Below are 23,487 nucleotides of genomic sequence, written 5' to 3'. Positions count from 1 at the left end.
TCAAAACTATCACCTGTAAACAAAATATTTATATTCAATTTAATCAACCAACTCTAATTTTTCTTTTAGTGTATTTAAGATTGGGTATTTTTTTATGGTATTATCTCTTTTACCATCTAACATTTCTGTTAAGTATATCTGAATTTTAAGATGAGTCACAGAATTAATTTTAATTTTAAAGTTTGAAGATCAATATATATCTAAGTTTACAAAAAAAAATTAATTTTATGTTTAAATTTACAAATTAAAAATATATTTAATTTAATAAATTAATTCTATTTTTTCGTTGTTCAATGTATTTAATATATTATCTGTTTTTGAATCTAAAATTTCCGTTACAGATTTCGATTCTAAAATTTCCATGAGGGATATAAATTATTGAGTGTCATAGAGTAAATCCCTCATTAAGGGTTAATAAATTTTTAGTTTTTATTGATAACATTATTATAGTTAACGATTACTAGGAAAGTATTATCCCGTTTTAAAATATGAAACTTCTTTATGATTTTTTTTAAAAAGAATTTTTAAAATCTAAGGAAGATATTAATTTCCATTCCTAAATTATATAAAACTACCTTAAATTATGTAAAAGTATTCTGTATAAGGAAATAAGTGAAATGAATTATTTTTGTCTTGTAGCTATACATGATCACAATGGTAACCATTGAATTAGGTTACAGAAAATTATATTAATGAATGTTTAGTTTCTCCTTAGCCTTACTCGTACCATAGATGGTGGAGCTGAAAAGTGATGGCCCCCTTTGGAATTTTGAAAAGTACTATAAGATTGGACTTACTTCGTATAACAGACAGGAAATATATGATAATTTGTAAGGAAGTCTCTGTCAGGGACAGCATTGCCACAACCATCAAACGTTTACAGGAGTGATTTACAACCCCCATACGTAGCCTACTTCCTCATCGTACATATTACAATCTTATTATTCACACTCAGATTATTCTTTATTTCACACAAAAACTCTTGTGTTCAACCTTCATTTCAGACTTTCTCTCTCTGATATTTTTCTCCTTCCTTTAGTACTTCTTCAATACAACCCTCAATTAGGGTTTTACTTCAAATGTTTTAAGACCAATCATTAAAAAATAATTCACTTAAGGTCTTTATTTTTTTTTTCAATCTCACATGATATATATGACAACAATATTTACATTAGCATCAATTAGGGAAAAATATTTTTTTTTTGGAAACAACAAATACTTGTCACAACGAGAATCGTGGTTAAGTTAGGTAGATTATTGTAAGTTGCAAAAAATTCTTATTCAATGTTTAACGAAGTGGCTTACTCAAAATTTTAAACTCAAATTTTAGTATCAATCTTAATTCATATGAAGAATGAGACTATTTAGTTGTGAAAGTTATAAGATTGATCTAGTGATACAAAGTTAGAAAAAAGGGTTTGAGAGATTGTAAGTTTAACTCTCTATTAACATTTAAAAAATAAATTAGTTTAAAGGATTTTGAAAATGCGGATGAGAGAGATTTTGAATTTAACTTTCTCATTAATCAAACTAACTACTAACATTTGTCAATAAAAAAAAGTTATTTATTTGTGTAATAAATATTTAAGAAATCAGTTTAAAAATATTTTAATTTCTATACGACTACGTCTTTCTTAGACATTGTTAGATTTTTTTACAGTTTTAAATCTGACAATTTTAACTGTTCTTTTTTAATACATACCATAACGCCAAAGATTAAAAATACTATTTTCTATATTTTGAAACTCTAATTTATTAATTATTTTTAATTTTTAATATTATAATATATTTTATTTAAGTGAATAACATTAAATTATTAAATGTCAACTTTGCTACAAAATTTTCTTCTTACATTAGTATTTTTTTAAAACTCAAATATTATACTTACTCTAAAGCTAAAGGACTGATAAATGAACCTTTTCACTTAGAAAAGAATGTAAGTAGATTTGTTAAAGAGGTATATCGCTTGAATGAAAAATAGCCTAGATCAAAGTCTTCACGTGTGTTTTTCCACTAGGTCAGCTCGTGATATTCTAAAGAATCCTAAGTGCGTCACCGTGTGAATGATTGTTCACCATTTACTTAGATTGGTTAAAACTTTGACTTGTGATCTGTATGAAGAGAAGGAAGCATTTATACTTTGCACAGTGATGAGCATGGTGTGATGCCACAGTTGATGATTTGTGTTGTCTATAGGAGAAAAAAGGGAGACGGCGCTAGACAGTGTTGAAACGGGAGTGGTGCCTCCCAAAAAATATTCTCATTTTGTGTTGGGTTCTGTCCATTTGCCTGCGCCAGCATTCAATGCTTTTTGGCAATGCACATGCAAAGAAGTGTTTCACTTCTCATGCATCATTTTTCTTTCTTTCTTTCACCTTGTTCCAGCTCCAATCAAGAAAAAAAATAGAGGCTGAAGGTTAGTATATTCTGATCCAACTATCTAAAGCAAAGACTCCTTTCTTATTGGTAAAAACTTTCTGCAGATAAGGTTCTGTCATACCTATGGGGTCACCGTATGTAGCATTTCACACACTCCATTTTTTTTGTCTCTTTAACTTTGTCTCTTTAGGTGTCATGAAGTCACGTGAACTTCTTATAGCGATGGTTTTAATTTCTTACCGTCCTTCTAAGTTTAATCTTTCCTTTTACCTCATAGTTTTTAATTCATAGTTTTCAATATTAATACTTATACCATACATTTAAGTTTTGCAATTATAAAAAAAGTTACTTTTAGCTATTTATCATTATAAATTTACAAATATTGTAATTTAGAATTATCTAGTAATGTCTTCTAACGAAAGGTATATCGGAAAACCTATCCAGGAGTAAAATTTTCATATATTATGTGTTTTTAATATTCTTATTATTTTGATTGTGTAATCTCAATTCGTCCATTAACTGGACAAACTGTAGTAATAATGGTGTGTCATGGCATCCAATGAGTGTGTCAATTTGCAACATACATAAATTTGTGAGAGGACATAGTTTTGATTTAATTTATGAATGTTTTTGAAAGGAGTGGTTAAGTTTCTCTAAAGTATAAAGTATCTCATTCTCACTCGAAAATCAAGACTAGATATAATGGATAAATTAAGAAAAATCATATTATTAAAACAGTAAAAGTGTATATTTGGAAAATTAGATTAAATTTGCGGAACAAAAACGAGAAATTATGTTATTTTCTACTGTGACAACTTAACGAGTCAAATATACGAAGATTAGTTTATGAATGAGTGGAGTTAAAATAATAATATAAAATAAGATGCAAATACTTAATTGAATTGTATCCATTTAATTTAGTATTACAAAAGAAAACAAAAAATATGGTGAACAATAAAAGATCATATACGGTATACATTCAAGTAGTATATGATGATGTAAACTTATCCCTGTGGTTTCCGTTCTTTATAAGAGTAGCGTTAGGAACTGTTCGCCATTTCCTTTCTCTCTTTCTTCTCTCTCTCTCTCTCTCTTTCTCTAAATCCTCTTCCACCTTTGTATTGGACAAAAGGAAAACCGTTTCAGTTTGCAGATTGCGCTGATCCCTTTCTCTTTCTCTCTCCCCCTTGGATTTCTTTGTGGCTTGGTTTGTCGTGTGTGCCTGTTTTTTATGTGAGCTTCCAGCATGATTCCAGCCTATCGCCACTCTTCTGTGATTCCTCTGGATCTTAATGAAGATCAAAACCATGAGCTCTTCACTCCCACTTATCATGCTTACCCTTCTTTTTCTTATCTATCTTCATCATATCCCGTCCTCTTCAACCCTCCAGATCAAGAAGATGGATCACACTCCTGGGAACCAACAAAGCACTTATCAGGTCATGAAGAGGTGAGACATACTTGTACTAATTGAGATTCACATATATATTTATAATCTTTATGATCAGTATGATATTGTATTATATCTTCTTGTTAATTTTGATCATGCCATCTTTATCTAGGCTGAGAAGATTAACCCTACCATGGGATCATGGGATCACTCGGTTGCACAAAGTGAGCTCAAGGTGAGAGTTTGCAAGCAGAAAGAGAGGAGTGAAGATCACGAAGCAGCTGCTGAGGATGGTTCGGTGAAGTTGATGTCTTCAAAGATGAGAATGATGCAGAAGATGATGGGGTCCGATCAAACTGGTGCATATATAGAAGACAGCACTGTGAATAAGTTTGAAGATGAGAAGCAACCATTATCACCGCTTGGAACTGATAACAGCAGCAGCAACAACTGTTCAAACCACAGTAACAACACTGTTAGGGTTTGTGCTGATTGCCACACCACTAAGACCCCTCTTTGGAGGAGTGGACCAAGAGGCCCCAAGGTACACCTTATCTTAAAACACAAATCCCAATATTGGATCCGTACTTAACTATTTTCGAACTAAATATCACTACCCTTTTTATCAATTTTTAGTTTAATCACACCAGTACCCAACTAATCATTCAGCTCTTTACTACTCAATAAGTAGAATTAACTAGAATATTGTTATATATTATGTTGAAATTAAATTAAATTTTTTGTGACAGTCACTATGCAACGCCTGTGGAATTCGACAGAGGAAGGCGAGACGAGCCATGGCAGCTGCAGCATCGGGAAATGGAACAGTGATTTTTGAAACTGAGAAGTCTGTGAAGGGAAACAAGTTGCAGAAGAAAGAGAAGAAGGCAAGAACTCAGGGTGCACCACAGATGAAAAAGAAGCGCAAGCATGGAGTTGGAGCAAAGCCATCTCAAAGCAGAAACAAGTTTGGTTTTGAGGATTTGACATTACGCCTAAGAAAGAGCTTGGCTATGCATCAAGTTTTCCCTCAGGACGAGAAGGAGGCTGCGATCCTTCTTATGGCTTTATCTTATGGCCTTGTTCACGGATGAATTTCAACGGTTAATTTTCATCGCTTCATTTCAGAACGTTAAGTAGGTTTCTTGTAGCTGTTTACGACTGGCTAGTTTTTTATTATTGTGTGAGATCAGTGGTTTGAGTTATATGTGCGAGAAGGGGATGTAAGTTAGTTAGGAAATGGGAGGGATAATAAAGTTACATGGTTGTGGGCGATCTTATGTACTTTGTCATATGATGTTTGGTTTGAGCAAGTTGACGACCAAAAAGTGTGGGTCTCTTCTTGAAGCATGTCTCATTTTATCTCAACAAATTCAATAAAATTTACAAGGGTTTTTATATATATTGTGATTAACAGTGTGAGATCAGTTTATTTAATGAATTGGAATAGTTCAATAAGTGTTGTTTAGAGAGAAGTTAAGCAGAATGTATGGATGTAGGCACTTGGATATATACGTGGTTCGAGATTAGAAAGCAACAGAACTACTTTATTTCTTTGCTTCCCACGTTGGTTAGGGTCCTCTATAGAGGCTTTTCCCACGGCTCACTTAAAAAGCTATTAATTATTCCACATTGACCTGACGGGTTTCTCAATCATGATAGTGATAATTCATGTCTGGGATGCAGCTTTTTTGTGTCCTGGAGACCTGTGGGTTGTGCTCTTGATTTGGACTTTGTCTGCTTCAAAAAGTTTTTAACTTATGAGCAGCTTGCCTTCACTCTTCATACCATGCAAGGAAGAGTGGTGTGAGTGGTCGATAGAATGCATAAGAAAATATTTTTTATTATTATTGAAGAGAAAAACATTACACAGTGCAAAGAGAATAACCAAGATCGTTATATACAAGGTGTTGTGACTAAAAGAGAACTCAATTGACCCAACTAATTATAATAAAAGGGTAAAAAAAAAACTGAAAAATAAGGCAAGAAGATATATATGATATTTCTGTCACCCTCTCCCTTAATGTAAACATGAATATTAGTTCTAATAACATAAGGATGAAGAGATTTTGTAAAAATGTTAACAATTTGGTTGGTGGAAGGAATATGAAGAAGCTTGATGAGACCTTCAATAATATTCTAGTGATAATTAATTTCTATATATTTTGTTTTATAAATTTTTATATATTTTGTTCTCTTATAAAATGAAGGATTTCTTTGCAATAATGTGAATGGCAGTTATTCTCAAAAAAGATAAAATAAGGGGTAGAAACATGAACATGCAGATGCTTGAACAAATATTGAAGTCATGTATCTCATAAGAAGCTAGAGATTTATTCAGCTTCAGATGATAATCTGGACATAATAGTTTGCTTCTTTGACTTCTAGGCAACAAGGATTGTCCCAATAGAAACACAAAACTCAGACACTGAATGTCTTGTGGTGGCTTAAAGTTGCCCAATTTCAATCAAAGTAAATATAAACTCTAATGGAATTGTTAGCAACATATAAAAGGTTGGAGCACTTTTCAAGTATTTTATAATTCTCATAGCTTGTTACATATGACGTTGTCGAGGAGATGAAACAAATAAGCTAAGCACGACAAAAGTAATATCTGACCTTGTGTTGGTAAGGCATACTAATCTCTCAATTAAATGACGATGCAAGGAAGGATTTAGGAAAATATATTATTTAGTTAGTTTATTATTATTCGTTATTTATATTTTGAGTTTAATTCATATTTTTTTTATTATAAATATAGAATCCAATATGTATATTCAACTAAATCAAATATTAGTGTCATACATAGTTTTTTTACGATATCAAAGTCATTTATATTAGTGACAAATTGTTCCATCCAGACATATTGCTTCACCTTCTATCGGACCATCCATTAATGTCTAATCACACGCTCGTGATTATTATACCTCGGCATGAGGGAGGTGTGTTGAAAATCACATATCGACTAATGATAAGACCAATTTATAGTATATAGTGGATGCAAATATCATTTTGTAAGTTAATTTTGTAGGGTTGAATTAGGCTTAAAGTCCACTTCTTAACATGATTGCAAACTTAGATATTTCTTTAGTACTGAGGTGACACAATTCAACAATATAGAAAACTAGTTGAAAAATTTAATTATCTTAAGTGTGATAAGCCAATTTCTTAAGTTCTCCTTTCTATTCAATTTGGTTCTTATATTTGTTATTTTGTTCAATTCAGACCCATTTTTTTTAATGGAACAATTTTATCTCTTTCCAACTTGAAACCAAATTTAATTTTTATATAAATGTTATTGATTTTTAGGTTAAACTATTTAATTGATTTTTAACCTAAAAATCACATAAAGTATTAAATAGTTTATGTGATTTTTAACCTCTTAAAATTTTAAACTAAGGTGTGTTAGTTTTCCATTTCTAAAATTTTCATTCTAATTTTAAACCAACTTTAATCATAAATTAGAAATATTTAATAAAAATGTAAATTTTAATAAAAATATCAATATAACATTTATATATATAAAAAATTGGTCTCAATTTAAAAATGAAGAAAATTATTCTAATTTAAAAAAAAAATGAGACTGAATTAAATAAAATAACAAATATAAAGATAAAATTGAATACAAAACACTAACACTTAACATTGATACTGACATGTGTTATTGACTATGACATATGACACTATTATTATCACGTGACACGATATTAATTTGTCTCGTAGAAATTTATTTTTTAAATTAATTTTTTTTTTAAAAATTAAAAAGTAAAAAATAATTACAAACTAAAACATGACATACAAAATTTCTTGTCGGTTGATTATTTAAATTGTGACACCATAAAAGATTAAATTAAACCATATTGATGAAAATTAAGGTCTTATTAAATAAAAAAATTAAGATTGAATTCACAAAATCAAATGAAAATAAAGAGTAAATTATTATTTTAAAGAAAGCAAAGCAACCAAAATGTGAAAAATGTGTTTATATGTACTAAAAAAAATAATGATATCCTCTCCATTGAATAGTTCACCGTCGTAAAATTATGAACAATATTATTCCTAATCTAAAATTTAAAATTAATTTTTTAAAATTTAGGAAACAATGAATAGTGGAATAGTTAAATTATTTGGAGTAAGAGTAAAAAATTGTCTGAGACTTCTTAAACAACTTAATAGCATAAAAAAATTATTTTCTTAGCCTTTTCTCTCTTAAGGGCTGGATTAGGAAATGAATTTGAGGAGAGAGTAAAAAAAATAAGAAAAAAAATAATAAAAAGTTAAGATTGTTTTGATTAAGAAAAAGTAAATTTACGTAATTTAGATTGATGTGATAAAATAAATTTTATTGTATATTAACATATTTAGAAATAATTTATAAAATATTTTTAAAAAAATAATTCAATGTAAAAATGAATTTTAAAAAATTTAAAGTCAAAATAAAAAATTATTACAAAATTTTAATTAATAAAATAACCATGTTTTATAATAAAAGTATATTGAAATAAATTATCAAAATTTAAATTATTTTATTTTATTTATTATGTTAATATATTTATTTTAATTATTTACTTGTTTTAATATATATGTATATTAGTTATAATTTTTTTTTTATTTCTGAAAACTGTCTTTCCATAATTGATTATTGAATTTGATTATGGGTGGTTTTAATAAATTTCTTCACACGATATTATAGAAAGTTACAGAAAAGAAAAACTTTTACCTTGTTTTTCTTGTATTTGACCTTTCTTAGATAAATAAAGCACTTGTATAATCATAAATTAATGAATTAAATTAAGATTAATCATTTCATATTCATTCATTATAAATTTATTGAAGTCCTAATTTTCAATAAAAATAAAATCACTAACACAGGCAAAAGCGGAACAATTTTATCTCTAATATTAGCAAATAGAGTGTGTTCTCCAAGGAATATTTTATGAATATAGTTTTAATAGGAAAGAGTTTTCTTTAATTTTGTGCATTTTATGATCACTTTCATCTTTATATAACTCAGTGATTGTTGATTGGAGACTTGCCTTTTCAAGTATGTCTGTTGACTTAATTAATTTGGAAAGGAACATGAATTTTGAGTTGCTACAATGTCTAAGAATTTTGTATAGTCAATCCTATTTTTGGGAGTAGTTTAGTAAAGTCAATGTTTATATTGCTTACATATATTCTCTTACATGCTTTAAATAAAAAACTTTATTTTAACATCTTAATAAAAAAAAATTAACATATAATTATATTAAAAAATGGTATGTATTAATTTTATCTTACTGGAACAGTGATAATAACGTGTTTTTCCTCTCTCTTCCGATAGAAAAGGGTAAGAAATGATAGATTCCGTTAAGATTGGGAATCGGAAGGGTTTATGATCGGGCCGTATAATGACCCATTTTGTGTAAGAGAATGGGCCCTAAATAAAAGGTCAAAATCCAACATGACTTAATGTTGGAAAAGTTGACAAGAGAAGAGACAAAGGAAAATGGCGTTGCGATGACTCGTGATGTGAGAAGATCGAGAACGTGAACATCTGAGGTTTGTTGTGTAGCAGATCAGAGTGCAGAGTGATCATCATTCTGTTTGAAGAAATGACAATGGGTGAGAGTCCCCCACCTGCACCTCCAACTGGGTTGCTTATGAAGCGCTGCAAGTTCATTTGGCGCCTTTTGCTGCTCTCTAACCTTGCTCTTGGAGGTCTCTTTATGTCCCTTTCTGCATCCATTATTATGCTTCATTCCTTCATTTACTTATTACCGATAGTCGGTTCTTGCTTCTTATTCTTATCGTCGGTTACATTGTCCTCTTCAGTGTTTGCCTTTCAGGTGTTCGACACATTGCTTAACAAGATTGACTTGCTTTCTTTTTTTTTTTTTTATTTCGAACAAGATTCCTTCATGTCTTGTGCACTTGAACTTCCACGTGCACGTGCTTCACTTCATTGAATTCTATGCTTTTTTTATACTCGAAAGGGAAAGTTTTTTTCACCCGTAATAATCTTACCTGATCAAGCAGAACTATCTGATTGAGGATTAGGGTAATAACTAACATTGAAACAGTAAGAAAGACATATTTGATTGAGGTGTTTTTGTTGACTGGCTTGATTGCTGTAGATATCAATTTAAGTATGTTGTTCATGTGGAGATGACGACATTCACGATAAACTGCTTTACTATGCTGAAAATTTTATGTATTTTTACCTTGGTTTATCATAATTTTGTTCTTATTGGTTATGATGGATGTCCGTACTGGGAAATGCTACTGATTGTCTTTGGTTTTATCACTGATATCAAGGTGTGAATGTAATGCGGGGATTTTTTTTCTTTTTGTATTTGAATGGCATTTAAGAAAGGAGCTCCTTAAATCCAAAATTAGAGTCTATTTGGGTGTTTTGGGGGGGCATTGGAGGGAGGGTTTAAGTGCAATAATTGGCGCATCTTAATGGTTATCATTACTGGTGGGTTTTAGATTTTAATCACTTTTATTGGTAAATGAACGCTTTTATTACGTAACTGCATGTTGTGACGGGAGAACTGGTACTTTTTGGATTTGTGTATGATTTTTCTGTTAGTACAGTACAACTTGCTCAAAAAGCATGTAAAATTAGGATCACGGTGGTTCAGGTTGTAAGACGTATGTCTAAAAATGAGTTGTACTGATCTCTTTTTCTCTTTTCGTTTCTTGGTTATATTGATGGAAATGTGAGAAAATGACAGTTTAGTGATTGATACCTTTTATTTTTTAAATAGCACCTTTGTATTTTGCAGTTTGATGAAATTTCTATGGTCAATAGTTCTACCATACTAAGCTATTGGCCACTTGAGTTATGTCAATTACAAACTTAAGGCATACATGCCATTACTAATTATTTATTCCCTTGATGAAATATTTAATGTATTTAGGACATTCTTTTCAATAAGATTGTGTTTTATAATTTAAAAATTATGATACGTAAATAATCAGTTTGACATATAGTATTCATGGCTATTCTTATATTTGTCACTTGATGTTGCATATAGGTAAAAAATCGCTTGTGTTTGATATTAAGAAGAAAAAAAAAATTAGATGTATACCTTAGCTTTGGAATTTAACTCCTTTTAAAGGATAAAGTGTTATAATTTAATTATAGATTTTATTAAATATATTTTTATTTTACCAAAATTTTAAACTGTTGGATTTCTAATCAACAATTGTAATTGAGCTTTATCCTCTAAGGTGCATTCTCCCAATTTAGTAGAGTCGAATCCTAGCATGCGCCTGTTGGCTTTCAGTTAGAGGATCATTTAAAATATACTGATCGGTATTTGTTTCTTTTCTTTTCTATGACATTTGATTGCAGCTTTTCTATTTGCAAGTGCAAAACGAAGAGATTCAGGGGAGATTACTAGAAGAACAGCACAAAAATCTCACAAGGGAAAAGCTAGTGTTGAAGTTCCTCCTGAACCCGTCACAAGTTCAATTGATTTAAATTACGATGATTTCATTTTGCCTGTCACGACACCTGAGCAAATGCAGGCTCCTATCCCTGAAGAACTACAACGTGAAATTTTCCAGTGGATGCTGGAAGAGAAAAGAAAACAGAAACCTAAGAACCCTGTAGAGAAAAAACAAATTGATGAAGAAAAGGCCATTCTTAAGCAGTTCCTGCGAGCAAAGTCAATACCAAAGTTTTAACTTTAACTCTCGTGCTCTAACATCACATCACTGACTGATTAAATAGTTTCAATGCAACGGATAGGCGTGTGAATTTGACAGACTCTTCTCTTCCCAATTCCATTTTTTTGGTGGATAATGAGTTAATAGCATTACATTAGTTTTAGAAAAATGGGTATCCTGTCAGCTGTGCATGGCAGCTGGGCAGTTGGTATGGGATAGCTGTATCCTTCGTCTCGTTTACATCAAACAAAGGATATTATGCAAGAATATTATTGAGTTGGTACATCAACAAATATCATTGAAAAAGGGGAACTGTTATACCCTACTACCGGATCTCTACTTGTCAATTGTATTCGTTCTCTTAAATGTGATATCTCTAATGGTTATGATATTGACCTGTATGAAAGGGCTACATGCCAGTTATTACTCTAATGAATAAATTCTTCGAAATGTGGGGGACGAAAAGAGTATATGGAAAAGAGGACAGAAGAGATGATAGTGATTTTAGCAGCAGATTGTGACTATACATATGGCCTTGTTCTCCATTTAAGTTGCTTGTGCGACAAACTTGTCACATAAAAATGGTAAATCACCGATGTCCTTCAAGTGGGACTGTGTGCATAATCAATTGAGTGTGTGTCGTTTTGGGATCTACTTGCTTCAGGTGGCCATAATGGTCTCTAATGTATTGCTGCCACTTCGGTTTATAGCCAGCCGTTGATGATGCATGTTCTGAGTGATCAATTTTTCATATTACTATTAATTTTATGGTCGACACTTGCAGTTGTTAACTGACCATGAAATGCTTTTAGAGATATCGTATTGAAAATAAATACGCATGCTTATGGCAGCATGACACCTTCATGGTAGCGGACGATGGTAGAATTAATTGGTGCCTCTTGACCTGGCCATTGGCTTCATGAATGTTGGATTTGGCCAAAAGTAAGTGAAGGACTTTTTCCTTCTCTATTTAGCAACTCATGTAGTAACGTAAAAGCCACCCATGGTTCTTTATCCTTCTCTATTTAGCAATTTGGTTGAAAATCCGAACTTTAAGCCACTGTATAACCAATAGTATACAGGACTTTGCATTATGCTAGTTTTTGCTTGAGCCCTCATCCAAAACGGAAATCTAGAGAAGAGGGTTTGTCTCATTTGGCTCAGTTTTGGCCACCATATGCAGTTCTTGTCTCATTGAATTTTCTCTTTACAGTGCCTGGACCATATTGATCTTACGTACTAATTGTCATGTAGCAGTAATTCAAATATCAAAGCCTGTCAGTCACCACATGGTTTTTCTTCTGTTCACACATTATTCCAATAATACATGGATCGTTTGAATTTACCCTTACTTTCCCCACTGCATGACCATAAAATGTTAATTGTAAAACAATCAATGTGCTACATTCGTGCGAGATTTCCTAAGGAAAAAGAAATTAAAATCAATGACAAAAGAAGCATTCTTTGTAGGTTTAACTTGGGACCAGAATTCATTAGGATTGGTCTAGTGATGGAAGATTAGAATGGTATGTATCAAGTAATAGGTTCTAACTTTGGGCGATTAAATTGCACACAAAAAAATGGATTATTCCTTTTTTTTGTGATGTCTGATTATCACAATCTGAATAGAATGAAGAAAAATATGAATGACAAGTAGCTTAAAATTAAAATGATGTAATTTATATTATAAAAGCAAAATCGCTACAGTTTTATACTAATGACATCCTCTATAATCAAATTCTAATTAAAAAACCATATATTTCAACAGCTAGTTAAATCTTGTAGTAAAAACCGGAAAAAATGTTACGAAAATTTCTAAAATTGTTTTTGTTCTTTTTACTTTTTATGATAATAGTATCTAGGGATGGTTTAATAAAGAGATGTTGATTTACTTTTTTTTACTCATGTTCAAACTGTGTTGTGAGGTCTTTTAAGATGTGTCGAAAAAAGTTCTTATGTTAAAAAATTTAATTATGATGCATAAAAAAAAAGTGTTGGGAACGTATTTAAGAGGTATCAAAAAATGATCTGTTTGTTCATATATTCATGAATTAAATTTAAAATTCATTACGTGCTTTCCTCACCTCCATTAAGAAATTATATTATCTGTTCAATGGTGGCACTGATAAGTTCGTGCGTGTAAAATTGCCTCATTCACACAACCAACTTCGAATATATCACTCTAAGAAATGTTATAGTGTTGGAACCGTCTAATGTAAAACTATCTGAATGACCTTCTTTTCACCTAAAGTCTGTACCTTCTCTACATTTCAGGATTTATTAATAATTAAGGGATTAAATTTCTAATGCAAATTTTCCGAAAAATAATCTCACCCTTTTTTAGTTAAAATTTAAGAGGAAGACATCATTTTATTATCAGTTTCGGTAGAACATAGTCATCAAAAAGTTATTTGTAAAAATAATTTTGAAGGAAATTGTATAAAAATAATTAAACTCGATTAAATTTTACAAAGTTTTTACTTTAAAAACAATTTAATAATATAACTTAACTTTATTTAACAATATATTAATTTATTTCAATTAAAAACCACTTTTGCACTCGAAATAAATATTAGACCTGTAAAAATGTATATAATGATTTATATTTGAACTTCACTAATTATCTTAAAATGTAAATCTAATCCAATATTATTGGTAAATAATTTATTCAATATAAAGTTCAAAAAAATATGGGTTAAATATGTTTTTAGTCCCTAAACTATTGGTCGTTTCTGGTTTTCGTCCCTCTTTCAAAGTAAGGTACAATTTGGTTCTCATTCTTTTCGAAACGTCCGTTTTAGTCCTCGGAATTTTGGTTTTAGTCCTCATTTGTTGCTAAATGAGGACCAAATTTTTAAACACTGTTTAGTTTTTGAGGACTAAAACGAACGTTTCGAAAAGAATGAGAACCAAATTTGAAAGAGGGACGAAAACCAGAAACGGCCAATAGTTTAGGGACTAAAAACATATTTAACCCAAAAAATATTATTAAAATGAATATTTTTTTTCCACTGTTCTAGAATTTTTATAGATCCATTTTGGAATGAACATTCCCAAAGATAAATCCGGATCTGGATATACTCTCTGAAATATATCTTAAAAAAAAATTAATTTTGAAGTGGTGTACTTAGGAAGAAAACATCCATTTCGGATTGAATATTTCAAAACATACTTTTTAAATCTGAAAATATTTTCTAAAACATATTTTTATATTTCTAGAGATATTTTAAAATTTAAAAATAATTTTCAAAACATTTAATCTAGAATATAGATCGAGTATTCCAAAAGATAATTTTCAGATTTAAAAATATTTTTCAAACACTTAATCGAAAAATATTAGAAAAGAGATTAAAAAAATTTATTATAATTTTAATGAGAGAAAGTTTGAGAATGGCAGGTTTATACGGTGCAGGAAAAAAGAAAGTGGGTGGTTGTATGTGGTGCACCAAGAAATGCCCTATAACCTGATAGTCTGGACGGCTCAAATTCTTTTAAATATTTGGTTAGATAAAATTTTTCTATGTATTGAATATAATTATTTTGTTAATATAATATATTTAATATATACTTTATTACTTGATTTACTTTTTGTTTTCAGTATGTTTCTTCATTAACTTATAATAAATAATAAGTTATTAATATTTATTTTTTTAATTATTTTACTTGTAGAATTTCTTTAGTTTTATAAGATATTTAAATTTAAAATTAAACAATAAAAAAAGAGAGGCTTTGTTGACTCTTTTCTTTTTTAACTTTTTCAAAATTTATGGGTGCCAGTTTGCTAGCCCAAAGGTAAATACAGGTTATTCTATCCCAACCAAATATGAAATAAGCCAAATCGGAACGGATGAGCTCACATTGCTAGCCCTAATACAAAAACTGCCAGAAAAAATATTATCGTAATATCTTCGATCAATTGCAACAAGATCATATGCTTTTATCAGTGGATCACACGAATCACGACTTCAATGTCTGATAATATATCTCTGGGATCTTCGACACAAAACTAGTTTTTTGTTACAGTAGGAAAAAGAATTCGAGTATCATCCAACACATACAGCTGCAACACTTCGAAAATATCTCGACGTTTTCAGAAAACAGAGAAGATATTGGGACATTAAGACAAAAAATAACCAGCAGCAGCTTTAACGAAGAATTTATCAGTGATGATTAGGCAGAGTAGAAAGCAAACACACATGATAGATCACAATTTTGTATGTCCAGCATCGACAGATCCATAACCCCAGGACAAAAGGTTAGGTTATTGCAACTAGGTCAGCATCTTCAACAGTTTATTTCCACCGATAGCATCTTTGCAGCAAACAAGTGGAAGCTAAACTACAATACAACGTGTGGTAGTTATCATCGTCTAAACAAAATAATGATGAATTTGCTTTGAAAGCGAAGCAGCGCTGTGATATTTTGATGACCAAATGTTTGGGATAATTCTCAAGCATTCAATACAATAGCTTACGGTTGAAAAAACTGTCACAAAGTCACCCAGTCATTAGCATGCTTCTCACCCCCTCTGAATTTTAGTCATGAATGAATGACATTGTCCCTAAGAATTGACAGGTTTTCCATTTAATTTAGGGAAAGGATCTTGCTTGCTCAATACAACCACTTTGCTTTTGTGGGCAAAGTAACCTTTCATAAGATTCTTAAATATCAGTATGGCCATTATACACTCTACCTGCAAAAGCATCACATACCATAAAACAAAATATTACTAAAAACATATCTTCCCTCATTTATATTTGAAAGAACAATTTGTAAGTATTATAAAGCACGGAGGAACTTTTAAAAAGTTACCTCATCCACGTCCATATCAATTTCAAGCCATTTCAACGCTTTAACAATAACATCTAACTTCACCTGGTGAGCTCTGTTTGGGTCCTTCTGCTTTTGAATGATGTAACTGCCATATAACAACCCAGTAATAATAAAATGAAAATAGTGATTTCAGTAAATAGCCAAATCATTTATCAATCCTGATATACTTTGGAATAAGAGGGTGAAAAGGTGATACTAGATTCTTACATCTTCTTTACTAATCTCTGGTAAACTTGAAGTTCTAACTTCTCCAGGACAAGATAAACGCCTGATCTCAAGAACCTACAAGAAGTGAATTCTATTATGCCCTCTTGATTAAACATAGGAACAACGAATCACAGTAATGAAAGAATGATGGGCAATTATACCGATCTTCATGATCTTGGAGTGCACGTCGAAGAAGCCGAAGGTCACCCCTTCTTAGAGCTTGTACAATATTAATATACTGTCCAAAGTAAAAACGAATACTAAAATTAACATTTCAAGGCACATAAAGATGTAAATACTGTAAATGTCAACTACCAAATGCAATAACGCCGATGCATTTCTTCTCAGGAAAATTATTCTGCAACATAAACAGGCACTACACATTTTTCCCAGAGCTTGATGATAACGAAATGTTTTTCAAAAATTTTCCTTTGAATAAAATGACCAAATTTCCTAGAAAAGTAACCATTCTGAAAATAGGTATCATGATTCATGAAATTCTAACAAACGGGTATATACCATATCACATTACTAATTGTAGCAGAAGCGTAAACATAATAACCATCATCAGTACCAGGATGATCATATTTTGAACATAAATTATTCTATTACAAAGTATGTTTATTAAAAAAATCTTGTAAAAAGATGAGTTCCAATCAGGAACTTCAAGGGGTATATGGCCAGCTAACTTACACTTGAATCATAATCAGTTTCATTTATTTCATTCTGACTTGTCTAAGGTAGTCCAGTCACTAATTCATAAATTTATTGAGAAGCAAAAATAAAAGAAGAAAATATGGAAAATGAAAAAAAAAAATCTGTGAGCTCAAATTTGGTTGTGGATAAGTTAAAAATCAGCTTTTGGGAAAGTTAATATAAGAAATTTTTTGCAAAGTAATTTATGTAGAAACTAATTTTAACTTATTTTTCTTTCTTATTTTCTTCTACTACAAGTGTTAATGAAAGAGTTATATTCAAACAAGCCCTAAGGGTTATGGCTTGTAAGGAAAATAACAGATTTGACACCTATCGCATCTAAAAGGTTTACAATTAATAAAAATAAGACAAGTATTTATAGTAACACAGAGAAAGATGAAAAGTAAAAATTCTCAAGAAAGAACCTAACATACCTCAAGTAAATTGTACTTCTCCAAGAGACTGCTTTTAGGTAATATACCTATCGAAAGCTTCACTGGAATTAGATGTTTAAGTATCATCCTATGCCCAAAAACACATTAAGTCATACACCTTATACTCGAAAAGATAGTTTATGTGGCTTTCTTTTATTACATTCCTTTAACTATGAGATGAAAAATCTTATCGACCAAAGCTATTCAACCCCTAACAGGTACCCATTCATTTAACTTACTCAGATATTTCTTTTATTGGCTTAGTAAAAATAACAGTATTTAACAGATAAATATATGAAAAAGATTGAGTTAAAGCTTGGTCATAGATGTGTCCGCAAAAATAGACATGTTTATAGTGTATGTATAAGTATAATTGCAAGTAAAATATATACATACAACCAACTCATTAATCATTTCATGCAAATGCAATGTACACAGTTGGCACACCTGAACCAAACCTTATATTGGCTGTACTTTGAGGATTGCAATACTTCAGGGCATACGATAATTTATAATCAGCCTGTCAAATTAGAAATATAAACTGTATAAATAATTTAATAAAATTCCAAAGGTTATATTTTCATTGTTATTTGCTGTTGCTGGATAAATACAATTCAGGCAAAATTGGAGATGAAACACCCATGAGAGAATAACAACAACAATCAGCATACAAGAAAGTCGCATTCACTTTTAACTTTTTTTATGAAAGAAAATGTGTTCATTATAGTGCTTAGTTCTTCAACTCTTTTATTAAATTGCCTAAAGTGTTATTTTCAATCATCCAAAGGTTAATAACTTAAAAATAGTGACAATGTGGTTATTTTACTATTTTGTCCCCTTTTTTCTTTAAAAGGCTGATACAAGACTGGGGTAATATCCTTCAAAAAATTAGTAATGATAATATACTTAAAACAAGAAGTAATATTTCAATTCAGTTTTGCTTGCAACCATATAGGAAACAGTTCTCTATTGAAAGTAGATCAACTAAAAAGGAATTTGAACAAGGTACTGTTACCCAAAATTACAGAATGTGTCCAAACATAGTACAGAAGCAGGTCATAAGTTCAATTATGAGAAATAATGATTACTTACAGCAGAAAAATTTTCATTGAATACTTCGAGACGACCTGTATAGTACATGTAAGTAACCTGAAATACATCACAAAGATAGATAATCCAGAAAATATGTGTATAATAAATTGAATTTAATCAAAATCCACTAAGTGTATAAAATTTTACAAGTTCATCCAATCATAGGTTGTCAGTGCATGGTAAAGTTATTGACTTGAGTTTTACACAACTATTTTGAATTACGTACCTAAAATAATTTTTTAATTGGTTGGTAGTACAAAAATCTTCAAATTAACACAGCATAAAAATTAAACTCATACAAATTAATTCATTTCTAACCTTGTCTCTTTTGGGAAATTCCTCAAAATCAAATATACGTGCAGTTTCAATGCTTCTTATCACGCTACGACAAAGGTGAACTGTGCCAAGCTGAAAGACATTCATAGAATTAAAATCAAACTCTAATTTCAATTTTCAACCACAAATGTCATGCCATCCCTGTCCGAGCCAACCTTCCCTGATCCCAATGGACATGTCACACATACGATTACTCCAATATACAAGTTCATATTAGTGCCATTGCATATCAACAAATGAGATCATAAAGTATGAACCGTTAAAAAGGGAAGAAAAAACAGCAACAAATACCTTAAAGTAAATCTTGAATAATTGACAAGTTACATATAACGCTCCAACACGCTTAGAGCCTTTTCCCTGGAATGGAATTGAGTTATGATTTAGTATAATACCTCTGAAAGAAAAATTCTACACTGTCACTTGAAGCAGTTAGCAATCAATCAGCATAGAAGTATAAGTTGCGCAAAGAAAACACAAAGCATGGACAATTTGTTTTCCTTCGAAGAATTCGTTTTGTGAGTGCTACACGAACAATTAGGTTCTAAGATGACCAAATATAATACTTTAATAAAGTGGAAATATATAACAAACATTTTTTATGTTTAATTTAAATGTTATCCACGGCTAAATTTCACGTGTTTGATGAGTGTTAATCCCATTATCTCCTCTTCCACCTAGTTCTAATAGACAAGAAATTGAATTATGACAAATTATCAGCAACAAGCATACTAATGTTTTACGAAAACATGTATATTGGTAATGGCTAGTGTTTATCTTCTATATCTAAGTTTCCCGGAAGATATAAAATCAACAGCACTATTTATGGGCTTCGCAGCCAGAAAAATAAATAAATTAAGAGAGAGAGAGAGAGAGAGAGAGAGAGAGAGAGCAAAATACTAAACCTAGCTACAATAATCGTCTGCGAGAGTTTAATAAAGGCTTCAATGACACAAACTTGGATTTCAAATTATCGGTACCAAACTAAATTTGAAAATATAACTTGATTTTAAATGAAAACGAGTTGACGAAAACAATCACATACCGCAAGGGTGCCAAAAACTTTCATAAGGACGGAACCAGCGCCTTTCAGCTTCTCAGGAGACTTCCCATTGGAAGCCAATTCTTTATCAGCCTAAAATTAAAAAAAAAAAATCACACAACCCAACCAAAGTTCCAGAAAAAGAGAAAATATCATAGCGAAGTACAAAAATTACCTTCTCCGCAAGAACCCTAATATCGTAAACAATGACGTACAAAGCTTCCAGAGCCCACGCGGATTCCCAATTGCGAAACTCCTGGATAAACGCACTGAACTCCGAGGTTCCAATTTAAATACAGGAAAGAATTAAACTCAATTGAAACAATTCAAATAACAATAAGAAGAAGAAGTAGAAAAAGGGAGGGGGGGGGGAAGTAAAGTTACTTGGCGGTTTTTTCGAAAGCGTTATAGGCCTCGAGCAAGTTGTTCTGGCGGTAGTTTTGGAGGGATCGGAAGAGGGGAACGAGGATGTCGGCGAACTGAGAATAGTTTTCCGATTGTTTGATGAGTCTGTTGGCGTCTTGGAAGAGGTTGAGAGCGTCGGCGAGAGAGAGAAGGTAAGGGGAATTGGAGGAGAGAGCAAAGAGAGACTTGAACGAACTTCCATCTTGCGACGAAACGGCGTCGGAAAAGCGATTCAGATATTCTGTTATCCTTCTGTGAGCTTCTCCCATGCTCATGTACGCCATCGCTAATTGCTACTACTTCCTTCCACTCTTCCTCCACCTCCGAATGACAACACTCGTTCCCAGGTGGTACTGAAAAAAATGCTTTCGTGGGAGACCAATTTTGGGCTTTTTCCTCACTCCTTAGGCCCATTTCCGGATCGGCCCACTATCCCAAGAACTAAACTTAGACGTAGTTTGAATAATGATTTTAAGAAACTCTTGGTTTGCTTATGATTGTTTATGATCTTAACTTGACTTCTGTAATAAATAAATAGATCAAACCAGACCAAAGACTCCTTACATGCCACACAACCTATAGGTAGTTTATTACATTGATTTATTGAAATATGTTTAAGAAGAATCCCTAAAATTACAAATTTTTCGCATTATCAGTTCAACTTAATTAAATAAAAGTAATTAATAATTACAATCTAATTTAAATAAAAGATATTAAATATGAATAATTTGTTTTTGGTATTGAATATGCTACAAAAATTGCTATAATCTTGATGAGTGCTTGAAAATTTTAAATGACATAAATATTTTCATTAGTTTACCTTTTATAATTAACTTTATCTATTTTATTATTGGCTTTTTGTTGTTACAAATAATTATATAATTGATTTTTTTAATAGGCATATTATATGTTTTTGCTCATGTAGAAGGTGATAACGATGAAAATGGACACGCCAGTAGCCTGCCACACGTAAATACTAGTGCTCTTGAATTTTGACTAATTGATGATATTTGTATTTGTTTTCATTTTCATCTATAAGTTCGAAATGATCAGAAAGTTGTGTTGGATATATTAGTGTAAATATTTTACTTTACCAACTCATTAAAAATAATAGTAGATATCACTTTTAAAACTATACTATTCGATAATTGCATTTTATACCCTAAGATTTAATCATTCTCTGTGGCCCTACAGATTTGCAACCACACTAACAATAATTTCTTCCGTACATGTAGACAAAAGGAAACCGAATGCTTTTAGCTAGATCCGCAATGCGTGCAACTATGCTAAGATGTGATTGAAGAATTATTATGCCAAGTCCTAAAGAAAAAGCCGCAAAACAGATCTTCAAAATTCAACTCTTCAATCTCTATATATTCGCTCTGTTCGGCTAATAACTACTACTCAAAACACTTCAACCAATACACGTCACAAAAATCAGCGAAAACAACCATCAAACACTTCAAATGCATGTATTGTGACACCGATTGATCATCAATTGATGCAACCTCACCACTCGTTCCATTCAAACCTGTCACTATACTCGATGCAGAACTTCAGTTATAAATTTTAAGCCGTGTTTATCTTTGTTACCTGTGAAGAAAAGTTGAAACAAAACACTACATCTTCCATATAGCGGTTCCTAATTGGCAACAAACACACAGATTTTCCTTGCCTTTCCCCTTATCTGAGCAGAGAGGGACAAACTGAAGGGTTACATGCATAGTATATAACATACCAGAACAGAAACTTCTTCTATTATTCACATAATCATGAAATAAGGTTTCATTCATTGGCATGTACAATACGTTCACATTAATTCTTTTCCAAAACTTGATCATTCGTTCAATTTACTGGATGGCTAGTCCAGAACAAAACCCTGGAAATAGATCTTTGCTTGTACCCACGCTTGCGAAATTCTGAGTTGTTGGAGCTTCTCGCCGCTTCCATTTGGTCATGCTGAAGACTTATGTTCAACATGTTCCACATCACCTCAACATCTCTGTACCCACACATTTGCACATCATCACGAAGCTTCAACAACCCCCCACTGATTCCCCCACAATCACTGGTGTATTCACCGGTTCCAGCAACTCGGCCACCGGAAATCCCTGGTATAAGGTAAACCCGATTACAAAAGAATGAATATTTAAAAGAGAAATTTAGAAGGGTAGAAAGGACCCACTTGATTTTCGAAGCTTGATACGAGCAGAGAGTGCAGTCCAAGTTTTTGTGATCTTATGCCACCAACCCATGTGTGAAGTGAACAGAGAAATGAGGCATAGAATAAGATTAATGGTAGTTTATTTGAAAGAATACGAAGAAGAAGAGAAGGATATATATGAAGAAAAGGGGTTTATTTAATTGGAAAAGAGAGAGGCACCGAAATCCATAACACGTTGGTTTATGCAAGTGCCAAGCGTCTCGTGTTGCTACATTCCACAAGGCCCCCCTGCTATCGTATCGCTGCTAATACTTCAAGTACTCTGTTCGTATGTATGATATGTTTTGTTTCCTTCTGTGTGTTTTCTTTTGGATTTGCCTCTCTTTCTTTTCCTTCTTTTCTTTCCACTTAGGCTCCTCTTGTCACTTTCACCACTCACCACCCTCTTCTCTATTTACTCTTCCCCTTAATAATAATGTTCGTATTTAATGGCTTATAAATTATTCAACCAGTTACTCATTTTAAATAAATTCAAATACACATTCTTTGCTGTCTAATTGGAGTTACTCTATTTATTTAATTCTTTTCTAATTTTATTTAAACTTAATATGACTATAATAAATTGCATTAATAAAATTTTCGCCTATTCAATTCAAATCAGACAGTTAAATTCGAATAATCTCTTAGTCAACATTCTTTACGATTCTTTAATTACTTTCATATCGCTCGAAAATCAATGCACGCATGTTTTTAACAAATATATTAATTAGGCCACCTTAAAAAAATAAATGAATTGCACGAACGTTACGTAATAAAATTAAAGTAACTTTTCGAAATTAACATACGACCATGA

At 31.3% G+C, this 23,487-nt stretch overlaps 4 protein-coding genes across 4 annotated transcripts; 2 read left to right on the top strand and 2 right to left on the bottom strand.

Moving 5' to 3' along the window:
- The first annotated feature begins 3,401 nt into the window (after window positions 1-3,401).
- LOC124823811 (GATA transcription factor 21-like) lies at window positions 3,402-5,171 on the top strand. Its single transcript, XM_047296122.2, has 3 exons — window positions 3,402-3,829; window positions 3,942-4,313; window positions 4,519-5,171. The coding sequence occupies exons 1-3, from the start codon at window positions 3,626-3,628 to the stop codon at window positions 4,861-4,863; spliced, it is 921 nt and encodes a 306-aa protein (XP_047152078.2). The 5' UTR covers window positions 3,402-3,625; the 3' UTR covers window positions 4,864-5,171.
- A 3,926-nt stretch (window positions 5,172-9,097) lies between these two features.
- Window positions 9,098-11,834, top strand: LOC124823803 (uncharacterized). The gene is made up of 2 exons (XM_047296109.2): window positions 9,098-9,469; window positions 11,112-11,834. Exons 1-2 carry the CDS (start codon window positions 9,364-9,366, stop codon window positions 11,444-11,446), a joined length of 441 nt encoding a protein of 146 aa, XP_047152065.1. The 5' UTR covers window positions 9,098-9,363; the 3' UTR covers window positions 11,447-11,834.
- Window positions 11,835-15,572: 3,738 nt separating this feature from the next.
- EER5 (proteasome family protein) lies at window positions 15,573-20,824 on the bottom strand. The gene is made up of 12 exons (XM_047296084.2): window positions 20,450-20,824; window positions 20,241-20,334; window positions 20,069-20,158; window positions 19,318-19,383; window positions 19,009-19,098; window positions 18,691-18,747; window positions 18,057-18,118; window positions 17,599-17,686; window positions 16,630-16,706; window positions 16,469-16,543; window positions 16,241-16,346; window positions 15,573-16,121 (listed from the first exon to the last, which is right to left on the bottom strand). Exons 1-12 carry the CDS (start codon window positions 20,752-20,754, stop codon window positions 15,990-15,992), a joined length of 1,242 nt encoding a protein of 413 aa, XP_047152040.1. The 5' UTR covers window positions 20,755-20,824; the 3' UTR covers window positions 15,573-15,989.
- A 1,252-nt stretch (window positions 20,825-22,076) lies between these two features.
- LOC124823589 (uncharacterized) lies at window positions 22,077-23,096 on the bottom strand. The gene is made up of 2 exons (XM_047295831.2): window positions 22,656-23,096; window positions 22,077-22,581 (listed from the first exon to the last, which is right to left on the bottom strand). The coding sequence occupies exons 1-2, from the start codon at window positions 22,723-22,725 to the stop codon at window positions 22,316-22,318; spliced, it is 336 nt and encodes a 111-aa protein (XP_047151787.2). The 5' UTR covers window positions 22,726-23,096; the 3' UTR covers window positions 22,077-22,315.
- Window positions 23,097-23,487: the final 391 nt, after the last annotated feature.

The sequence above is a fragment of the Vigna umbellata genome, chromosome 1, assembly GCF_029865625.1.
Source record: "Vigna umbellata cultivar VRB3 chromosome 1, Vumbellata_1.0, whole genome shotgun sequence".
Lineage (NCBI taxonomy): Eukaryota > Viridiplantae > Streptophyta > Magnoliopsida > Fabales > Fabaceae > Vigna > Vigna umbellata.
This window is presented reverse-complemented; position numbering and strand designations above follow the sequence as displayed.

Bases quoted from the DNA above. Each gene is read 5' to 3' on its own strand.
- LOC124823589 (XM_047295831.2), bottom strand. From the start codon at position 22,725: ATGGGTTGGTGGCATAAGATCACAAAAACTTGGACTGCACTCTCTGCT. The intron at 22,582-22,655 runs GTGGGTCCTTTC...ACCTTATACCAG, and splicing joins TATCAAGCTTCGAAAATCAA to GGATTTCCGGTGGCCGAGTT.
- EER5 (XM_047296084.2), bottom strand. From the start codon at position 20,754: ATGGCGTACATGAGCATGGGAGAAGCTCACAGAAGGATAACAGAATAT. The intron at 20,335-20,449 runs GTAACTTTACTT...CTCGGAGTTCAG, and splicing joins GCTTTCGAAAAAACCGCCAA to TGCGTTTATCCAGGAGTTTC. The intron at 17,687-18,056 runs GTTTGGTTCAGG...TTTTGGGCATAG, and splicing joins CAAAGTACAGCCAATATAAG to GATGATACTTAAACATCTAA.
- LOC124823803 (XM_047296109.2), top strand. From the start codon at position 9,364: ATGACAATGGGTGAGAGTCCCCCACCTGCACCTCCAACTGGGTTGCTT. The intron at 9,470-11,111 runs GTCTCTTTATGT...ATTTGATTGCAG, and splicing joins CTCTAACCTTGCTCTTGGAG to CTTTTCTATTTGCAAGTGCA.
- LOC124823811 (XM_047296122.2), top strand. From the start codon at position 3,626: ATGATTCCAGCCTATCGCCACTCTTCTGTGATTCCTCTGGATCTTAAT. The intron at 3,830-3,941 runs GTGAGACATACT...ATCTTTATCTAG, and splicing joins ACTTATCAGGTCATGAAGAG to GCTGAGAAGATTAACCCTAC. The intron at 4,314-4,518 runs GTACACCTTATC...TTTTTGTGACAG, and splicing joins GTGGACCAAGAGGCCCCAAG to TCACTATGCAACGCCTGTGG.